This window comes from Rhamphochromis sp. 'chilingali' (genome assembly GCF_963969265.1).
Source record: "Rhamphochromis sp. 'chilingali' genome assembly, chromosome: 13".
Lineage (NCBI taxonomy): Eukaryota > Metazoa > Chordata > Actinopteri > Cichliformes > Cichlidae > Rhamphochromis > Rhamphochromis sp. 'chilingali'.
The window spans coordinates 34134097-34155376 of record NC_137940.1 but is presented as its reverse complement, the minus strand read 5'-3'; the positions used below and the strand labels follow the sequence as shown (position 1 = coordinate 34155376).

General features: G+C 40.6%; 2 protein-coding genes across 3 annotated transcripts in view; one reads left to right on the top strand and one right to left on the bottom strand.

Annotated features, from left to right (window-relative positions):
- Positions 1-21280, top strand: part of LOC308408917 (uncharacterized protein) — an 81132-nt gene that overhangs the window by 39355 nt on the left and 20497 nt on the right. Inside the window, exon 1 of one of the 2 annotated variants that reach the window (XR_013973867.1) lies at positions 19385-19764. The exons of the other annotated variant lie outside the window; for it this stretch is intronic. The gene's annotated coding sequence lies outside the window, so the exon portion shown is untranslated. Of the gene's footprint in view, positions 1-19384; positions 19765-21280 lie in introns of those variants that run through there. 2 annotated transcript variants of the gene reach the window in all.
- zic3 (zic family member 3 heterotaxy 1 (odd-paired homolog, Drosophila)) lies at positions 14175-18600 on the bottom strand. The gene is made up of 3 exons (XM_080901934.1): positions 17328-18600; positions 16404-16567; positions 14175-15824 (listed from the first exon to the last, which is right to left on the bottom strand). Exons 1-3 carry the CDS (start codon positions 18316-18318, stop codon positions 15642-15644), a joined length of 1338 nt encoding a protein of 445 aa, XP_080758060.1. The 5' UTR covers positions 18319-18600; the 3' UTR covers positions 14175-15641.

Sequence of the window (21280 nt, the reverse complement as noted above, 5' to 3'; positions counted from 1 at the left end):
ACGGCCTCATAAAATACAGACATGCCCTGATAATGAGAAGCATGAATGGAAACTTGGAGTTCCCTGTGGCCCCTGTGTGTACTTGAGTGAGTGGGGAGACGTAGCTCAAAGGAAGACAGGAAGCGAGCAAGAAAGAAAGAACAAGCGGGAAAAAAGAGAAAAGACACCAAGAAAAGGTATTTTCAGGCTGCATAGCTGCTTAAATGGATTCCTTCTTTGTAGCGCTAAAAAAAAACCCAGGGCGACTAATCAAATATACTCTTTGGGTAGATGCATGTGTTCCTAAAATGCAGATAATCTGAGAGCAGTATGCACTTTCAGAGTAGCAGGATTGAGACTGAAGCTTTCCATGGTTCCCTCCCTGCTGAGTGATATCATATGGACAGAGCAGCAAAGGTCACAGACTGCTCAGGCACATAACTCATCTTAACTTCATCTTTCAGCCTGCTCTGACACTCTTTATGGTGTCTTGACCTACTGACAGAAAGACTGTGTGCGCGCCGGTATGTGCGTATATGCACTGTACAAAACTGAAATGTAACCAAATCTGAGGATGTAAAAACGGAGCAGGAAAACTTACACATGTCTACATGTTTTCCTCCTGCATCTTGCTGAATGCATCTTAATCTTACAGTCTCAACATCTTGTTGTTGTGGAATAAATCATGATGTAGCGTGGAGGTGGTGGCAGGGAGCGTTGAGTCAGAGAAGCAGTCTGCTTGACTTCACACTCGCTGGGGATCTGGTAACTCAGCAGGTAGTCCGAGTACAGATTGAAACTAACTCTGCCTTTCCGTGCTCGAGACACCCTGAGAGCTCTATTCAGGAGCATGACTGTTCCTTTCTTGTAGAATAAAGTGCAGGAGTTCTCTCTTCTTCTTTTTTGTACTTTGTACAGATGGGATGGGCTCAGTTTGCTCATCTTTCAAGGTACACATTCTGGTAGAGATTTGATGTAAGTAAGATTGTACTGTTTTAATAACCTATTATTTTTAATAACCTGCGAGACTGCAGCGTTATGCTTAATTAATGTGTGCGTTCAAGTGATACTTGTTTGAAGAAATCAAGATGGAGAGCTGAGGTCATAGCTGGTCCAGTGATTTGTTAGTTTCAGATGGCCACCGAGCATTAGTGAGTTAAATCCTGGAATCAGTCTGTGACCTTTCAGTAAGGTTACCACCACAAGGACTGTTTTTCATCTCCCTGGTGTTTTTGTTAGCACTAACAAGATTGACTTATAGCAGATTTGCACTACTGTGCATGTTGTAACCACTGCCTAACTAGCAGTTATTCATCTGCCCAGCAGCATAGTACTGGCATGAATGGGAATGTCTGATTTGTATTAACAGCTCAGCAGTCACATCTGTGTTTTTCAGGCAACAGCTTTGAACATGACTCAGCCAATCAAAACTGTCTGTTTTCTAACATCTTCTATTACCGAGGTAGTGAGTAAATCAGTATTTCTGTATAGCAGGCAGTTGCTGGGTGCGGTGCCAATGCGTGTGTGAATTACACCCATGCATAAAGCTGTCCTTGTGTCCTGCTGGCCAAGAGCTGCAGGGAAACTGGAAATGATCGTAAATTAAGCAGCACTTGGCTGAAGAAATCATACAAAATCTGGGATTGAAAGGAACATTTGGAATTATTACTAGAGACCATAAAAGGAGTTCCCATGAAGCGAGGAAGGCCAACAAAAGCGGGGTACAGGATATACAGTAGAGCAGTGCTAGACTACATAACAGACTGGTGGAAGAGGCAGAGGAAAGGTCAGATTTGCGATATGTCTCTTCTAGTAACAGTAGTGGTCATAAACTGTTGTTCCAGCTGATGCCTGCCACTAGAGATGAATTATTCACTCACTTGTCAAATCAATAACGACCGGGTCTTTAGTGGCCTACTCTCCCCATGCCCTACTTATCGGTTTTGGGGGGAGAGGACACATCATTTGGAAAAAAAAAAGCTTGTGTAGAAAAGATTTTTTTAGTGGTTGGAATTCATTGAAGTGGACATATGGCCCCTCGCCGAGGGAAATTGGCTGTCAATTGTTGCCATTTTAAGGATTGTTTCTGGAAAATTGGGATTTTGAATGAAGAAGCACGAGTTACTAAAAAGTAAAGAAAAAAAAATCACCAAAGCTGGATTGAAATGAGCACACACGATTAATGTGGCAGTTTTGTTGAAATGCAATGTAGCAAATGGAGGTGGAGAGAAGGAGAGGAGGGGGGTTGCAGGATATGAAGTGAGTGGGTGGGTGGGGGGTTCTGGCAGGATCAGGGGATGTTGCCATGGCTTTAAGGGCATGGGCATGTTTAGATGGCACAGCCCACCCCCTGCACCTCTGCCTCTGTTCATGTGTCACTCACTGTCTTCCAGGCTGTAATTTTCCATCTACTGTAACAGTCTGGGCACATCGCCACCCAGGGAACTTTTAAAATAAATAAAGAATTCATTAAATAATTAGTATCCCCACAACAATCTCTTTTGTTCTGTCAATCTGAGTGCTCAAAAGTCACCCTGAGAGATGTAGAGAGAAAGAGGGTGAGCCAGCGAGAAAGAGAGGGGGAGCAAGAAATTAGTGGAAAAATCAATTTAAAAAAATTAAAAGCATTGAATTTTTTGAAATGCTTTTTACTTATCCGCCATTGATTACATCTAATTGGACCTCATTTCCTGAAAAACTAGTGTGTGTGCTTGCACGCAGATGCGCGTACTTGCATGTATGTGTGTGCATGTGTGTGTTTGTGACACTTGCTAATGGTTGGGTGCATAGATGATAACAACTTGGCTTAGAGACAGACAGATATGAAAGGCTGTCACTCTGAGCAGAGACAGCTATAATGGCCCCATGAATGTCTGTGTGTGCGTCTGCATATAAGTGAATGTGCATGTGTGTGTAATCATGAAAGGGTGATGATAGGGGCCACCACTTGGGGCCCAGCCATGCTTCCCAATCAAAAACTATCTGCTTGCTGGGTGCGCGTGCATTTGTGTGCTTGCTGTGTAGTGATTGCATAGGGTGAGACGGAGCAGAACTACCTCTTTGTCCCCTCCAAGATTTGACATTGTTGTCCCCCTTCCTTAGCCCAGCCCCTCCTGCCTCCTTGTTGTATGTGAGGTTAGCCGCCTGGAACATCATTGTATTTATGAACAGCTTGCAAAAGGACAAGACAAAATGTGAACCAGTTATTGACAAAAGATATAAACTCTTGAAGTAACTTAATCACAAAGACCCCTTCAAGGTGAGTCATAACGGGTAGATTTTTATTTATTTCATGAACATAATGTCGACTGCAAATAAAGTCTGGCTATTAGCGAGATTTCAAGCCAATAAAAGATAACTTAAAAACTTATGAAGGATGGTTTGGAGACAAACGGAGAAGTTAGTATTTGAAGCCTATAAAACGAACTACAAACGGCATTGAAAACTAAGTTTAGAGCTGATTTCAAACACTAACAAGAATTTCAGTAGCCTTTACTTTCAGTAAATGATAAATGAGGTATCTTTAAAATAATTGTACTTTTATTTCACAGCACAAAATATAATATACACACCTCTGCCTTACTGTGTGTTTTTATGTGCCTTTTTCTGAAAAATTGATTTAAATTTGAAGGTTGTTTCATTAAAATGAACTAAAAAGTCTACTAAAACACTAAAAGAACTTTTATAAAGTACGGCAGGCAAATTGTGCTCTGTGCGCATTGATATGACTTTTACAGACTGTAGTTTTAAGTGCTGGTTACACTGAAGGGATTGTTAAACATCACATTAAACTGTTTTTTCCCCTGTTTATGTAAAGTTTTGGAATGTCACCTTTCAGCACTTCTTGGGCAACCAGAGGCACTTGTCGCTTCTGTCACTCCCATCTTTTTCTTTTCTCTAAGGGACTACATTGAGTCGACATTTCGTTTTTTCTGAAATTAATGGGGAATTAATGATTCCGTTATTCCCCCGCTGTGCGAGGAAGGGGGGGCTGGGATTCTTTTTTTAATCGCCCAACCTCTAGAAACTGATTGGAGCAGAAAAAATACGCCCAGTCCCCTTCTGCCAGGCCTCACAATGGAGGCGCTGATTTTTTTTGATAGGGTTCTGTGCTGTCAGGGGGCCAGCTGGAATTAGAAGTGGATTAATAATTTTAAACAAGGCTAAACCGCTTGGACTGTCTGCTCTTTCCAATGCTTAGCCAATGGTCCGTCTGCTCCCTGACCACATCAAAACAATCTAAAAACACTATATCTTCCTAATGAAGAGGGGTGGGTTTAGTTTATGGGCTTGAGAGAACATGAAAACATGCTTATTTAGACAGATTTCATGAGGTTCTAAGTCTTAGAACAAGCTGGGATTATTGTGAACACTCTGACATCACCAGAACAACATCCTTAAAAAAGAAGCATTGCTCTAACATTATGAGTAAAGTCAGAATTCAGTAGCCTGAACAATCTCCAGTTTATCTTCTGCTTTTCTTCTTTTTGATTAAGCAAATAAGTTTTTTTTGTATTGAGAGTTTATATTAAATGTGTGATGAAACTACATAAACTCTGCAAGTTACCTCCTAATACCATATGAAATAACAGTTGCTGCTAGGAGTTGAGATCCAGTGGCCAGAAAGCTTAGACCACCAGAATGGTGACCTCGGTCCGAGGAAAGATTAGGTTTAGCACCTGTGGGAGTTTTAAATGGTGAGACGCAAGGATTTGGGGGGTATTTGGAATGATCTCAAAGCAGACGTATTACCAGCTGATTTTGGGTATAGCAAAGCCTGGCAAATCAGACCCTGTTGGTGACATCTCTGAACCATGTCTCAGTAATCCCCATGTAATTTATGTGTGTGCTCAAGTATAAGTTTGTGTGTCTGTGCATCTGTTTGAGGGACCAACAGGAAAGGTTTGGCTTTGGCCATGTATGTGGGACTGGGAGTATCTTCTGGTGGCATGATTGGGCAGAAAGGGCACTCAGTAATGATATTTTTCCTCCAACTGGTACTCCCCTCTCAAAGGAAGCTGAGAAAAAGGTATTCTAAGAGGCCCAGACAGGAGAAGACAGACTGCGGTGCACTGCACAAGTCGATTCCTTTTTACGGTTTTGGATCTAAATTAATTTACACTGCTTAATTTTAATAGGACAAATGCGCCTACGGAAAGATAAAGCACAGAGCAAAACAGGAATAAACTGGGCAAACTGAATATAGCATAAATCCATACTTTTTTCTTTTTAACTCGGTCATTATAAAAATGTTCTGTGAATGTAGCAGGAACATTAGCCCCCTTCTGAGCTATTATCTTGGCTGTCTGGTGTTGCAATTTTACACTCCACTGATTCTGACAAGCAGTACAGAGTCTGCCTGCCCCAGATTTCACCTTATTTAGGTAATACAGGAAAAAAATCATTCCCAAGACAAGGTAAATTAAACTGGGTATTCGACTGGCACACTGTTGCCAGTTTCAATTTAAAAAAAAATCTAAACAAAACACCATATAAAGTTTACTGTATATGCTTGAAACAAAATTAACCTTAACGCAGATTTTACTCTATTTCATAAAACTGCACATTTTGCATCAAACTCTTACCTAAAAATGCCACTTATATATTCTTAGGTCAGCTTTCCTAAAAAAATGTTTGAAGTTGAAAAAAAATGAAGTTTGCTCACTAATTTGTTCAGATTCTTTTCTGTTAAGATTTTATTTTTTAAACCTCTTTTCAAGGTGTGAACTTGGTCGTTGAAGTCTGAGTTAGTGTCACGTCTTATAATATCATCTTTTACAACAGCTTCCATCAGCCTTATTTCCAGTGTATGCACGGCTGCGCTGTAAGTGTAACTGACAGACAGGAGAGGTTCTTACATTATTTATGCTTCGGAAGAATGAAAACAAAACGCCTGCGTAGTAAGGTTTGGCAGTATTAAACTACTTGCTGACCTGCGGCGCAGCTTGAGTTACAGCACCACACCCTTTTGTTTTATTCAGAGGAGAAATCTATCTAAATTACGTTAGCTTTATTTTACGCTTTAAAAAGAAAGAAAGAAAAGAAATAATCGCGTTTAAACAACGAATTACTGACGAAAAACACCACAAAGTACACCAATGGATTTAAAAAGTCTCGATTCGATTCTTGAAATGTTGTTGTTGTTTCTTTTTTTTTTTTTTTTAAATCGCGCCGTTTTAACCCTTTAACGACGAAATTTGTCTGTTATTTAAGTTTCAGTAGCGATTAATTAAAATGGAAAGAATTTTCTTGAAGTGTTCCCCTCTTCTGACTTTGACCCCGTTTTAAATGAACTCGGTTTCTCTGCCTTCATCGCTCCCAAATCTCTCAAGAACAAGACAAGTGGGTCGTTAATAATTTGACTGCGTACATTTTCTTTTTCTGTTATTTGGAGTTGCGCAATGGGGGAAGAGGAAGGTCACTGCAGCTGGAAAACACGGGCCTTGTAGTTTCTTTTGTTTTAAATGCGCTCAGTCCGACCGTTTAAGTTAGCAGAGAAACATATGATTTAAAATTATAATCAGCTCATAATAATATTGATATATTATTATTATTATTATTATTGTTAATAACAGTAGTAGTAATCGGATAATGGACAAATTGCTGTTGTTTATGCTGTTGTTTGTATCATTAATAGAAGATGAATCTAATAATATTATATTAACACTGGCACAGTTGGCTTATTACTCTAATTAAAATATGTTGCATTGCTAAATAAATATATTTAGCTTCATGCATATTTATATACCTATGTTTTTGCAAGTTGGGCAGATGATAAAAATAACAAAATTGGGAAGAAATTGTTTATTTAGTATAACAAAGAAAGGAACAACTTAAAAAAGTACTGTTGTTGTTGGAGCAACAAGTCATTTTCCACTTGTTTAGGGCCTGTGCAGAAGAACTGTGGAGAAAAGTTCACTAAGCCTGCTAAGCCTCACTCTCTCCATTAGGAGACAAATGTCACAGAGATGGAGAGTTTATTTCAAAGATACTAATAAAATAGGTATTTACCGTTGTTATATTTGAGTATCTTGCAAGCTCTCATCGTTTATAGCAGATAATGCACAATATAGTTGACCTGTCACTCACATGACCACAAATCTCTCTGGGTCTTGAATTTTTTAATGATTTTTTAAAGATGAAACTCAAAACCACTACCATACTGGTTTACATACAAGGATAAATTGGCCTGTTTAGAACTATAAGGTAACTACAAATGGCTCCAAGTGCAGTGCAGCACGCACTTTTGCAATGCTTGTGGAAAACAAAGTCCCCTCTCTTTTGTTACTGGTCTTCAGACAACAATTGAAACAGGAAAAGCAATTATTGAAGAGATTGTCCCACAGGCTCTGAAAAGCTATCAGCATGAGGGTTGGGATTGGCTTGGGGGACACCTATGGCCCCATGCATTATCCTGGCATGAGGTCGCTTTGGCAATCGCCTGCCAATTTCCACCAGCACCTGGCTTTCCCATCCCTCCCCCCTTCATCATGCCCTCCTACCTGGTTCCCTTTTCTCCTCCTACACCTCCTCCTCTCTCAAAAAAAACCAAAAAAAACCCCCCTGTGTGCCTGTTATTGTCCCAGGATGGAGACCATTAATAGAACAACAAAAAGAAGAATAAAATCTGTACTGTTCGCTGAGTATGCCACAAAGTTGAAGGCATGTAATCACACTGCATTGTTTCCCATCATGATGGAATTGATTGTTGATACTTCTTGGGGAGAAAATCTCTTTGACTCAGCTTTGATAGAGTAGTTAAACACAGAAATGTGAAAATACCTGCAAACCAAAAAACTGCAGAGTGTATATCTTATGTTGCGAAAATATGAGCCAGTGGTGTACTGTTTGGCCAAAAGGCACAGTTGGAAAGCAGAGCCTAGATTAGTGGAAAAGTGGGAAATAACTGGTGCTATGTCTAACACTTTTTATTATGGCTGTTGAAAACCTGTATAACACAGCTGTTGAATATAACTCTCTTTTAGCACCAGAATCCCCGCCACCCACACAAAAACCTGGTCTTTCTCTGTTAGCCAAACACATCTTATTACAATAAGATCACCTCTGATCATGGGCTTACAAGAGCTAACAAGGGCCAGGGCATTACATATGAAAATCCAGATTGCATTGTTGTTGCCTTATGCTTGCCATTGTGTGTCATGCTTCCTCTCTTTACTTATATTAATCATTACAGCAGTCTCTGCTGCTGGCATAGCACAGATGTTAGCGCATACTAAAACACCGGTTCCTATCCTTAACCCTCTTGAATGACTGCTGCAAATGCAAGAAATGACACCTATTGTTTCCTTCAAAATATAATATTTTTCATATTTTTTATGTTTTTCTTTCCTTGACTCTCACAGAACCTCAAACATATTTCGTGTATATATTTATGCTATATATACCTTGGTCCCTTTTCATTGTTATTCTCTTTGCAGGAATGTGACTGCAATTGTGTGTGCACATTTGGAAACCTGCTTTAAAAGATGCATGCGTGGAGGGTGAAGATTATTTTTGTTTCACAGAAGGCACATTATAGCACCATGGTAGTCATAACCACAACAGGTCTGTTCATCTCACGCAGTTAGGCCCAGTCTTTAAGGAAATAGACTCAATCAGTGTTTTTGGTTACTAGTAACTGGCAATGTTGACTGTCAGTCCTGATCATATTTGAAGCATATAACAAATATAAAAGAAAAAGTAAAGCAAAGTCAAGTTGGGTTAAAAAAAACACGTAAAATAATCCTAATATAAACCCTTTCACAAAAAGCAGAATTCCCCCCTGAACAACATATTGCCTACATCCTTCTTCAAATGCAATCAATTTGTCATCATGGTGACACTAGTTATCATGTTATGTTTCCTGAATTTAAATCACAAAGATTGTTTTCAGTCTTTGAAGGTGAATATACTCTATTTCTAAAAATAAAAAAGCAGGTCAACCCCCACCGCCTGCCTGAATGGGAAGTTGCGGGAAAAAAGTAGTTATCGTTCATTGTTTCTTCCTTTGTTTTTCTGATGCCAGAAATCATGTAAACACGTGCTGAGGCTGTGGCGGGATGTTGTTCATGGTGCTATCCCTGCCTCATGCATATCCATAACGGATTAAAGATTGCGCAGACATTATGCAACTAGATCTCCCCCCTTTATGCCTTGATTGGCATTTCTGGGACACAATTGGTATTGTTGTTTGTTTTTATTTACTTCTTCATCTATCTATCTATCTATCTATCTATCTATCTATCTATCTATCTATCTATCTATCTATCTATCTATCTATCTATCTATCTATCTATCTATCTATCTATCTATCTATCTATCTATCTATCTATCTATCTATCTATCTATCAACCTTAAAAATGTGGATGTTCACACTAAACCCATGTGCGCGCTCTGATTGCTCTGATGTTCCAGCAAACTTAAGAGCGTGCAGCCGCTCAGGGCATTGCGCACGCGCGAACAAAATCGCCGTGACAGGCAATGAACGAGCTCTTTAAATAATGGAAAGACGCTCTCCAATTCTAATTCATTGTCTTAAGAAGGGGGCTAAATTAACGACATTGTCATTTTTATTTGAAGAGAGCAATGAATATGTGAGCGCAGCTGTCCGTCCCCTCGGGGGAGAACCCGTCCTGTGAGCTTGAGTCTGTCTTGTGCTCTCAAGTTGAAAAACAAAAAAAAGTTTGTTGGAGATGCTGAATCACGCGTTTAATGCGATCTGAACTAATTGTAGCTTTTTGTTGACTCTGCAGGTGATGTAAAGGCCAAATATAATGGCCGCTTTGGCTGTAATTAACGATTTAATTGCAGGTGGTGAGAGTTAAGGGCACACACTGTTTAACGGTTTAAGTGCACGTCAGCATTACACCTTTTTTCAATAATATGCATCTCAGCGATTCATAAAACTGCTTTCGCTTCCTCAAGGGAGAGCAGTTAGGGAGAGGCTTGTTATTGCTCCTGTTTGGGAGGAAGCATCACAACCGCAGCGTTCAGGGCAGAGCAACGGGTCATTAAATGGATGTCAATTGCTCATTTACCCATTTGCCACCTCTCAAAAGTGTTGAAAATATATCTGTCAAAAGACAAACGCAAGGCACAATTGCTGAACATCTGCTTTTCTGAATGAACGTTTGCCAGAGACCTTACTCCAGGGACCTATTAGCTTTGATTCCTGCGCCCGCTCTGATAAGGAATTCATCAAGTTTCTGACACCCTGCCAGATGTTGGGGAATTGCCGCTGTCTCCTGTTGGACATCCTGCTAATGGATTGTCTTTCAGCTCACAGCATAATAGAAATGTTTTTGGAAAGAATGCTTTGTTTATCTTGGAGGGAGGTGGCTAAGAAGCCTCGAAGTAAATTTTATTTCGAATTATAATCCCCAGGTGCATTTTTTAGGCAATTTGTTGCTGCTGTCAAAGTGTGAGACGCTTTAGAAACTGAACTTGGTGAGTAACTTATTTTATTTTGCGATGTTTTGTTGTTCTTTTGTGGAAATGACAGGCCAACAACTTCCACTCATCACCTCGTGCGACACAGTGTTAGGGGCAAATAAATCGTCACGAAATGTGCATTAGGTGAGCGTCCAACCTAGCCTAGTGTGAGTGAGTTGAAGGATAATTGAAGGCAAACACAATGACATTGTGTTCAACAGTTTCCATCACAAAAGCCACAAAACACCTTAACATATAAAGAAACACGTGGACTAAGGCACCTTGCGGATGCATATTCAGCACCCTGCCGAAGGTGAAACAACCTTCGATTAACTTCAGCACAAAAGGAGGCTTTTAATTATCAGATGTATGCAACTGATTGTTTATGAAGCTATATGCAGCCGCGTGCTGTTACAAATCCGTTTCATTTCAATCTCTAATTGTCACGCTGAGTTTAGAGGCACTATTCTGGTTAACCGTGTAGTTTTAATGCCTTCATTAAAAATATATATAAATATCAGCAGTGTCAGATTTTTCGTTTCTGTATGCGGAGATGGAAACCCTCTTATTTCACTCACATTCATATCCTCACACAGAGAAACAGTACACACTCCCATGCTCGGTGCAGTTATTCCATGATGCTTCAGTTTTGGCAGCATCCCATTAATTAAGGAGTGATGGGATAAAACCTGAACGTGTATCAGCAAAGCGGTCATGTGCAGATGTGCAGGCGCTGTCTCCGATACAGAGTATCCCAACTGCCGTGCTGCTGTGCCTTTGAGCAAAATAGAATACACCCTAAGTTATTAAACAGCCTTGTGTCAGATAACCCCTTGCTTAAAGTGTCGAATAAAAGCTAATAATAGCCTTGCATCTCCAGCTCTATCTTTTAACCTACTAACCGAGTTACTTGTGAATTGATCGAAATTTATCTTTGCACTTTGTGTCCAATAATGACTTAATTTTCAGTTAGCGATGAATTAGCTGCTTTTTTTTTCTTTTTTTTTTTTCTTTTAAAGATCACAGCCTCCGTTGCGTGACAAAAGGCGTTTGGGACCTGCTTGTGTCAGTTTATCCTCTTAGAGCGAGCTCTCCCGCTTAGCCAGCGAATACTCTGCTACTGAGAAAACCGAGGAAGGTAAAGGGGTTGGGGTTGACCAATCAATCCGATATAAAACTTCAGCGGCGTGCGCAAGCGAGACGTACGTCTCAGTCCATTTTTTCCCCTGCAAAATGCACCCCCCCCCCTCTCTCCGCACCCAGCCCCCCCGCTCCCCTCCGCCTCCGATCCCTTCCTCCCCCACCACCACAAGAAGACTATATAAGCGGAGAGATTATAGGCTGCTGCACGCTGCCAACAGTCAGCTGCCATCCTCCGAGTGCACACACTGGAGCCCAGTACGGCAATCCATAAGATAACCCAAGATGAATGAGCAGGCTAATTGAGAGCCAGTTGTTGTCTGCTACAGTGGGACATTGTTGTTATACAGCCGCTTGTCTTTACACAACTGCATCCACGTGACCATCACTGCTTTCTAATCCATTGAGAACCCACTAGAAAAGAGCCTTTCATGTTTTTTCCTCCGTCTGGGTTGAATCATCGGTACCGAGTTCTCATATAGTGTGGAAATGATGGCTTGTTTTAGGAAACAGCTTGAATGCACCTTATTGGCAAGCTGCATTTTAATTGCAGAGTTAAACGCACCCCTACATTAATGACCCAAATTCACATGAATGTGCTTTTTAATGACACGTAAACTGAGGTGTGATTAACTCTTAAATGTAGGTATATTAGAGTTGTGTTTATTTCCTCGTAGTATGCTTTCTTTACTCTTATCACGGTCACCTGCTGCGGGTCAGAGCGCAGCCACGTCTGTGCTTAGGACATCTCAAATCCGCGCGTAAAAATGCAACCTTCGTGCGAGCCGCCGTGCTTCGGAGAAAGCCGGGTCTCGGTTATTTGACGTCACGGTGTGTGAGAGGAGCAACTTGAAATGTGCGACTAGACTAGCTGGGAAGGGAGGGAGGAAAAGGGTAGGAGGGGGAGGCAAGGAGGGAAGGGGTGAAAAGAAATGAAATCAAACCAAATGCGAAGGGTGCGCTTGCGCAAAAGTAGAACAAAACAGAATTAGAATCAGTTTTTCTCAATAACTGTTTATAGCTGAAGAATACTGTGTGGTGGGGGTTTAAAGTAACCCTCTGTGTCAGACTTACCGGGAAGTAAAGTCGTCAGATTACACCAGTCTCCCAGACAGAGCAATAGGAAATGTGCATTTGTTGTTGTTTCTTTTATTTTAAAGCACTGAATAAATTCCTATTTATTACACGGGGCTTTCCCGATGTGTGCATGTGCACTTGTTGTAATTCAGACAGATTTTTTTCGCCGTTTAAATGCTTATTATGGCGCCTATTGATGTGTGTTAACTCCTTTGGTTGTTTTTTATGTAGCTGTGCCTTGTTCGGGTAGTGGGAGACGCTGAGGCACTGCCACTTTTGGCAACGATTCCTGCTCCACTTTCACGGTCACACAGTGTCCTCAGTTGCCCGTCTTCCACTCTGCATGACAGGATTATTATATATTTTTTTCAATCACTGTAAGCAGTCATTGAAGAAGAAGAAAATAAACTTTACATTTGCAGCTTTCATAGTCATAAACAGATGCCTTACCGGCCTTTCTAAAGTCCCTACACACTGCCAAGAAGTGGTCCTTCAACTTCCTCCCCCTAGGATTTCCATTGAACACACACACACACACACACACACACACACACACACACACACACACACACACACACACACACACACACACACACACACACACACACACACACACACACACACACAAGGCCAAGATACTAAGATGGCGCCTTAATCAGTGTCAAGTTCAAGTGACTCCTACTAAATAGCATGGCAAGCAGTGTCGGTTATATGCGTTAACATGCAGGGTGCAGAACAACATGCTGATAATAATCAACGGCGCAGTCTGACAGTCGCTTTTCATAATGTTTTGTTTAATTTCAGTCAAAATTTCCGTTCACATTTCTTCATAAATAGTTGATAAAATAAATCAACCAACATACAGTAGCCTAAAAAGTACAAGGAACGTTTGACTCTGGTAGCTATAGGCTAACGCATAGGCCTGCTGTTGTAACATGGTTTGCCTCGATGTGGCACAGTGACACAGTTCATCAGTAAAACATTTTTGTTCTTCAGGAATAACTTGGATTGTGACCCATTTCTCCCAGAAAGTGTTACAACATCACATTCTAGCTGTGTTTATACATCAGATATTATTCTCTGACCTCTGGACATGGGGCAGAAAGGTGGTGGGAATAAGAAAAAGTACTTCTTTTAAATTAAGGTATAGAAAATAGCATATAAAACATATATTCCTTAAATTATTTAAATAAACTTATTTCATATATCACTGTCAAGAGGTACCGTTTTTACATTTTATTTTAAAAGTAGTGCTGGTGGTCTGAAATTGTTCTCATATGAGTACAATATACTTTGTGTATGCATAATATTTAATTCTTGAGAATAGGTTACAATGCAATGCTGTAACTCTTTTTGCCACTGAACGTGTTCTCCCCAACCCACATAGATCTAGAATTCCTTCCACTAAATTTTGTTAAACACAAAAATGTCATCTTGACAAGTTATTCACACAAAACAAGCAAATGTGTAATCAAACTGCTCTATATGCAACACCACAACAAATAACACGCTTAGTTTCACAGAATTACATTTAAAACAATGCAAGCTGACAGACAAAAAAAACTTTTTTATTTTTGAAGATACTGTGTTGTGACAGTTCCATTGTTGCCGATGCACACATTTAAACATACTTGCACAAAGACACTTCTGGAACTAGAAAGGTTGCCATACTGGCGCATATAGTTCGGGTCTTGACCTCAATTTGAAATACTCAAAATGCTGTCACCTTGATTTGGAAATCATGACTTCGCACACTCTAAGACCTGTAGTATAGGAGTGCAATAGGCTGATGGGTTCATTCTTTTCTCTCTTTTTTTTCTTCTTCCCCCAATACTGAGTTTATGCTAAGATTGACATCTAGTTCTGATTCTATAAAAGTAAAATACACAAAAAGTTTAAATTTAACCAAAAATAAAGGTAACAACAGAACCGTTTTATAGCTTCTCAGCTCAACTGAACTCAGCTCTACAAAGTCAATGATTTTACATGTCAATGGTCTCATAAACAAAATAAAAGTGACGGAAATATCTGCATTATATATAGACAAATCCATAATATTCATATAAATGATTTAATTAATCCAAATAAGACACATGTAGGCCTATTGGTTAAAAAGGAAAAAATAAAACAACAACAAAAAACAGAAGGATACAATCGCGATGTTGGAGCTTTAGTTTATCATTTGTTCCATGTTAAGCTGGTTATGACCAAAACTGTACAGTTCTTGTTAGAAAACATTTCCATAAATATCATTTAAGTTTCAGAACTTATACCCATAATTAAATTACAAATTGATAAATATGGCATCATGGATATGTATTTACAACGGTATTAACAAAAGGCAACGTTATATTCAACGGTAACAATCGTAACCTAATACCACATTTCTCCACCTGAAAACGGACGTTGACAACAGATTCGACCCCATCAAACAAGGAAATACATTCACGAGATAATATTTAGTTATGATTTTTTTTTTCTGTGTTCAAGTTCATGACAAAGACTTTGGCACGTTTCTTAAGACTGTTTGAAGTTTCAACAATCAATTGAAGAGGCGACAATAGAGCGTCACCGTTATATAAAACAGCGTGAAATAATTTTCCTTTTTTATTCTTTTTTTTAAATAAAAATTTGAGAAAATACATAAAATGAAAAATAAAACATTTTTTTCTGAAAACTTTAACTAAAGGATAAAAAAACATTTATTTATATTGAGAAAGTATAGCGTTTATTTATTCGTGATTTATTTGATTTCCTCAAAACTGCGGAATAAAAGTCAAATTTCGTGATCCTGAGAACGGACGTGGCCTGCTTGGTGCTGGCTTTTGCTCTCATCTCCTGCTGTTGTTCTTGTTCCAATCCCATTCGCGTGTGTTTGCGTGTGTATCTGATGATGATGTGTGCGTGTATGTGTGTGTGTATGTGTGTGGAGTGAAAATGAATAGTTTTTTTTAATGTTTTTTTTCCTGCTCATCCTCTTGGTCCACATTGAGAGGGAATTTGTTCTTCTGACTTCAAACGTACCATTCATTAAAGTTGGGTGCCAGTCCTTCGCTGTGACCAGACGTGTTTTGTACGGCTGACGGCGGCGTTTTTGTCGGGTCCTCAGTGCTGGCTGAGACCAGGACTGGCGGTGTGGACGACTCGTATCCGGAGCTTGCTGCTGGAGACGATTCAGATCCTTGAGACTCATGAACCTGCAAAACATGGGGACACGAGCACTGAGTTACTGAGGCAGTCATTGTAAACGGTGACCTTTAAGTGTCTTTATGGAAGGAGGCTGAACTTAAATGCGGATTAGCTCTGAGTTTTATGGGGCAACTGTAATGGTAAACAGGCGAGCTTCTGGACTGCATAGAAATATCCGCATCAACACACTGTTAAAGTTTATATAAAAATAGGTTTTCTCAAAGTACTAGATGGTTAAAATATATTTAAAAAAATTGCTTATTGCTAGCGGATATTTATAGAAGACGGCTATTTTAAAGAAAAATACAAATCAAAATCCATCATCAGAGAACAACAACAAAGGGGGAGTTTTTTTTTAAACTATTAATCGTTTAATCTTTTAGCTATTTAAAATCAAGAGCCGCTAACACACTAATTGTGATTGCACACCATTTTTGTACCTTTTTTTGCAGTGTGACTGGGCTAGCCTATAACATCTTTAAAAAAAAGCCTAAAGTTGTGATGGTCTCTGTCTGTGGTAAAGGAGGTGGAGTGGCGTGTGTGTGAGTGTGTTAATGTGTTTAAGGAGTAATGAAGACGTTAATTACCTTCATGTGTTTCCTGAGAGAGCTAGGGTGTGTGTATGACTTGTCGCACACTTTGCAGATGTATGGCTTGTCTGATGTGTGCACATGCATGTGCTTTTTCCTGTCGCTGCTGTTGGCGAAGCGTCTGTCACAGCCATCAAATTCACACTTAAACGGCTTCTCACCTGGAGGATTAAATAAACATCGTGAATTACCCCTCAATGGCCCGCACAAACAAACCCCCATTGTAACACCGACTGTAAATCCGAAGACACAAGATGTAAATTGTCTGCAGCCTATTATATAACAGAGTAACCTACATTCTCGGGGCGACATGGATACTGCTCCACTACTACACACTGCTCTGTCAGGCTTTATTTATTCAAGAGGCCTGCTCCTTCATGCTACTACTGGCCTCCTCAGTGCGTGTGCTCTTGTATAGTAAATACTGAATCAACAGGGCATTCTGTACCGTGCACTGACTGAACTAGAGCGACAATTATGAACGCAGCCAGAAATTGCTTACTTGTAATGTGTTCAAAAAGCACACGAGCCCCGTGTCTGCCCTAAGCACCAATACAGCAAATGCACCGAAAGTTTGGCGTAAAGTAAATGAAGTATCTTTTGGACTGGCACAAAACTTCTCAGGACAAAAGCTGCAAGAATTAACGAGGCTGAACACTACAGCAAAGTTGCAGAGCAATGTGGTTTATACTCTACTGTGGAAACATTATCCAATCTGTATATTTTCATATAATTTCGAAAAAAGGAAACTGGGAGCTTATCGCCATTAGAAAAGTTGGTCCAATTTCTGAAAAGGACCTCGTAAACAATAACACAACAACATGCACGTTTATATCTGGAACACTGAAGCATGGGGTCTATTTAAAAATAGGCTCTCTTTCTATATTTTTTACATGATGCTAAGATGCTGTTGGTGCCTACCTGTATGTGTTCTTTTGTGTATTTTCAGGTTTTCCGATCTGGCGAATATTTTCCCACATCCGGGGAACGGGCATGGGAACGGTTTCTCGCCCGTGTGCACACGGATGTGATTGACGAGTTTGTACTTGGCCTTAAAAGATTTCCCTTCTCTCGGGCAGTCCTCCCAGTAGCAGACGTGGTTGCTCTGCTCGGGGCCGCCGACGTGCTCCATGGACACATGAGTGACCATCTCGTGCATGGTGCTGAAAGTCCTGTCGCAAGTCTTTTTGGGTCTGTTCATCTGGTTCTCGTCTATCCATTTGCATGATAATTCTTGCTTGATCGGTTGCCTCATGTATCTAAAGAAGGCTCCCGGACCGTGGTGTGTCGGCACATTCATCCCCATATTCATGTTGATGGGGTGGTTGTAGTTGTGGAGCTGAGCCCCGTAGTGGTCTGTCCGAGGGCTCGCTACAGGACGATACGGATCAGGTCTGCCGAAAATGTCCCCGCGCAAGCCAAGATGCATTTGGCTGTTAACAACATGTCCACTGGATGAAGTGTGGCTCACTCCCTGGTCATGAAGTCCTGGAAACAACAAATGTCCTGGGTTATCGGTGATCCCGGGCGGCCCGTGGAGGCTCCCCGCCGAAGCTGCAAAGATCCCATGCTGGGTGCTCGGAGCTGTGGACTCTCCAACGCTCCGGTTCCGGAAGAGAAAGTCTCGTGTTGAATTGAAAGCTCCCCCGCCGTACGAGCCCACCTGCCCGCCGTGAGAGTGTCCCAGTGCAGCTGCATATCCACTGGCTTGCGGTGTGAAAGCTGATGTCTGGCTGGAAGCGATATCGTGAGCCACGGGGCTGATTTTAAAAGCAGCGGAGTGGGAGGAATCACTGAAGGGATTCAGTCCCAGACTAGGGTCTCTGTTCCCGATTTCGTGGTGCCGCGGCGTCCCGAAGCCCCCCACTCCTAACGATGCAAACTGCGGACCGCTATCAAGAAGCATAGTCATGAGCTTGAAGCAAACTCAGGAGCTGGGAAGAAAAAAACTGAAAATAAAATTAAAATCCAGTTTAGCGGAGCGCGCAAGCTGCACACTGCGTCGAGATGTACCACGTTGCGCGGAAAAATCCAAAAACAACAAAAACAAACCAAGCCAAAATGGGGAAAAATCCTATGCAAAGAGTTGGGAGAAAAAACTCCCGTTGACTGCAATCCGTGAGAAAGAGGATCAAACTTCCCCCCCTTACCAGGCGGATGATGTCCTTGGACTGATAAAGTCAATCACTCACTCCCAGAACATAAATGAACTCGGGAGGCAGTGCTACGACGGCCAATCGGCGTTCTGCTACCCCTGTAACACGTGACTGCGACGAAGGGTGGTAATTGGCTTGATTTCTGGTGATTGGCACAGTTTGTTATTGAAGATGGCAGTTCGTCTCAATTGCTTTCATTTGATTGGTTGTTGCAGGCATTATTTTGCAGGTATAACAACGCTCTAGCGCAGATCCTGCATGTGTTATGTGGAGCGCATGTCAAATGCAGCCGTACACGAGTCGTACTCCTGATGAAACTCCCAAACAATTTTAAAGATTCAGAGAAATATATAATCTACAATCTGTAGAGGATATACTAGAAAGTTAACTTTTCGAGCAACCACTTATGGCACTTTTGAACTGAAATTTGTAGTATTGAACTTAGAAAAACTAAAATGTGTTGTAGGTTTTATATAGTATCCATCTATCTATCTATCTATCTATCTATCTATCTATCTATCTATCTATCTATCTATCTATCTATCTATCTATCTATCTATCTATCTATCTATCTATCTATCTATCTATCTATCTATCTATCTATCTATCTATCTATCTATCTATCTATCTATCTATCTATCTATCTATCATTATCCTTTATTTTTTCTCTTTCATGTGACCAGTTTGGCTCTTATTAACTGAAAACTTGAATGTACTTGGCGCAGTTCCAAAATGTGGCTTTCTTGAAGCCGCTTGAAAGGGGAGGGGGTATTTTTTTTTTTTTTTTTTTGCAAAAGCTCTATAGGGTGTAAGACGGAGGAATAAAAGACAGAAAGAAAGATGGCAGTAATTGTAATATCCTGAGATTTTTTCGCTCAGCCAAAAAATTCGTGCCATTGAGCAAGTTTCACAGGGCTGCCGCTGACTCGCTGCAGGACACATAAAATCTGATCAAGTTCAGAGACGCGCTGAGTGCTTCAAGCGGCGCTTTTTAACTCCAAGCCTTTCACATCCTTCCCCCCTCAATCTGTCCCAGGAAGGAGCTCACATTCTTTATTTTAGGGGATCTGGGCTAAAAAAAAAAAAAAGCGAGAGAAAAAAGAGAGAAAAAAATCAAATCAGTCCTTCATTCTGTTCTCGCCCTCATCCTACCGCATTCACTCCCAGAACATTTCGTCGAGAAAGAGTTATAGATTGAAAAGGTGAGTTTTCCTACTTATCCGTCGTCTTTCTGTGCTAGAGAGAGAAGAAGAGGCCTGTGTGAACTGCATGCTGTGGAAGTGCTAAACTCTACACTTTATTTAGCCCGTGGAGGTTACACGGGATTTAGTTTTGTTGAAGTGAACCTCGGCTGCTTAGTGTTTAGGCCTGTTGCTCATATGTTGATTCAGTTGTTGCAAGAACCCGCAAACCTCTGTTTTTTCTTTTTCTTTTTCTAACCAGCTCGCATACTAATATAACATTTACGCTTTTTTTACATAACGACTCGACAACATAACTCAATAACTTATTTTGAAGGGGGGAGAGGGAAAAATGAGATTCACTTCATCGTTTTCCTCCATAAGCCGCTCTCTCTCCCTTTCCCTCTCCCTCTCTCTCGCTCAGCCTCTCTCCCTCCCTCTCTCTACTTTTCTTCATCTCTCTCCCTTTCTCTCTCTCTCTCACGACGAAGGGATAGCCTCTCACAGTTTACTCCCCCCTTCATTCTCACACACTCGTCTTCTCATACTGCAACACAGTAAGCGCGTACACACACACACACACACACACACACACACACACACACACACACACACACACACACACACACACACACACACACACACACACACACACACAGTGTAAGACGAACACATACACACAGAGAAAAAAAAAACTCATCGGGATTTATTGCGACCTTTGTGAACTTTCGCAAGCGACAAGCAGCCTGTTAAGTTTTCCTAAACTCCCTCCATATTTTATTGGCTCGTTGAAACGTGAATGCTCCATACACCACTTAAGGTTATGTGCCGTGTATTCGCAAGCCATATTACCGCTATGAAATAATTAAGTGACATGGTTAAGATGAGTCACAAATGTTTGTGAGCCACAGAGCAGCAGCGTAGGCACCGAGCTCTTGCTGAGAAAAAGGGGGGGGGAGCTGTCATCAGCCAGGCCTAATGTAAAGCAACTGTTGCTTGAGAGTTAAATTTAAAACTACCGCTGATCTCTTCTTGTATCCTGGCATTTGTTGAATATTTTTTATTCAATTCACTGCACGAATGTGGAATTTGACAACTGGGGACATCAAACACTCATTTACTAATTATTCATGCTCTCATCAAAACAAACATAAAGAGAGTCAGGATTACAAGAGTATTAGGTAGCATTTTTATTTATTTTTTTATTTTAAAATTTCTGTTTTGTTCTGTATTTTATCCACGACTTCTTGCCAGGAAGGGGAGCATTTCCCGGGAACGTTAACATTATTATTATTATTATTATTTATTATTGAACAATAGAAAATGTGGGAACTTTCAAATAGTGGGGAAATAAACTTTCCAAAACTAACGTGACTGCGGTTTTGCGTATTGTTTGTCTCATGCACACCAGCTTTTTTTTTTACCCCAAAATATTTAACATCGAGCTCTGCGCTGAGTGGCGTTTTCCTCTCACGTTTGGACGTATCTATTTAATTTAATGTAGGTAAAGCTGCAAATCCATTTTACAATCATACTG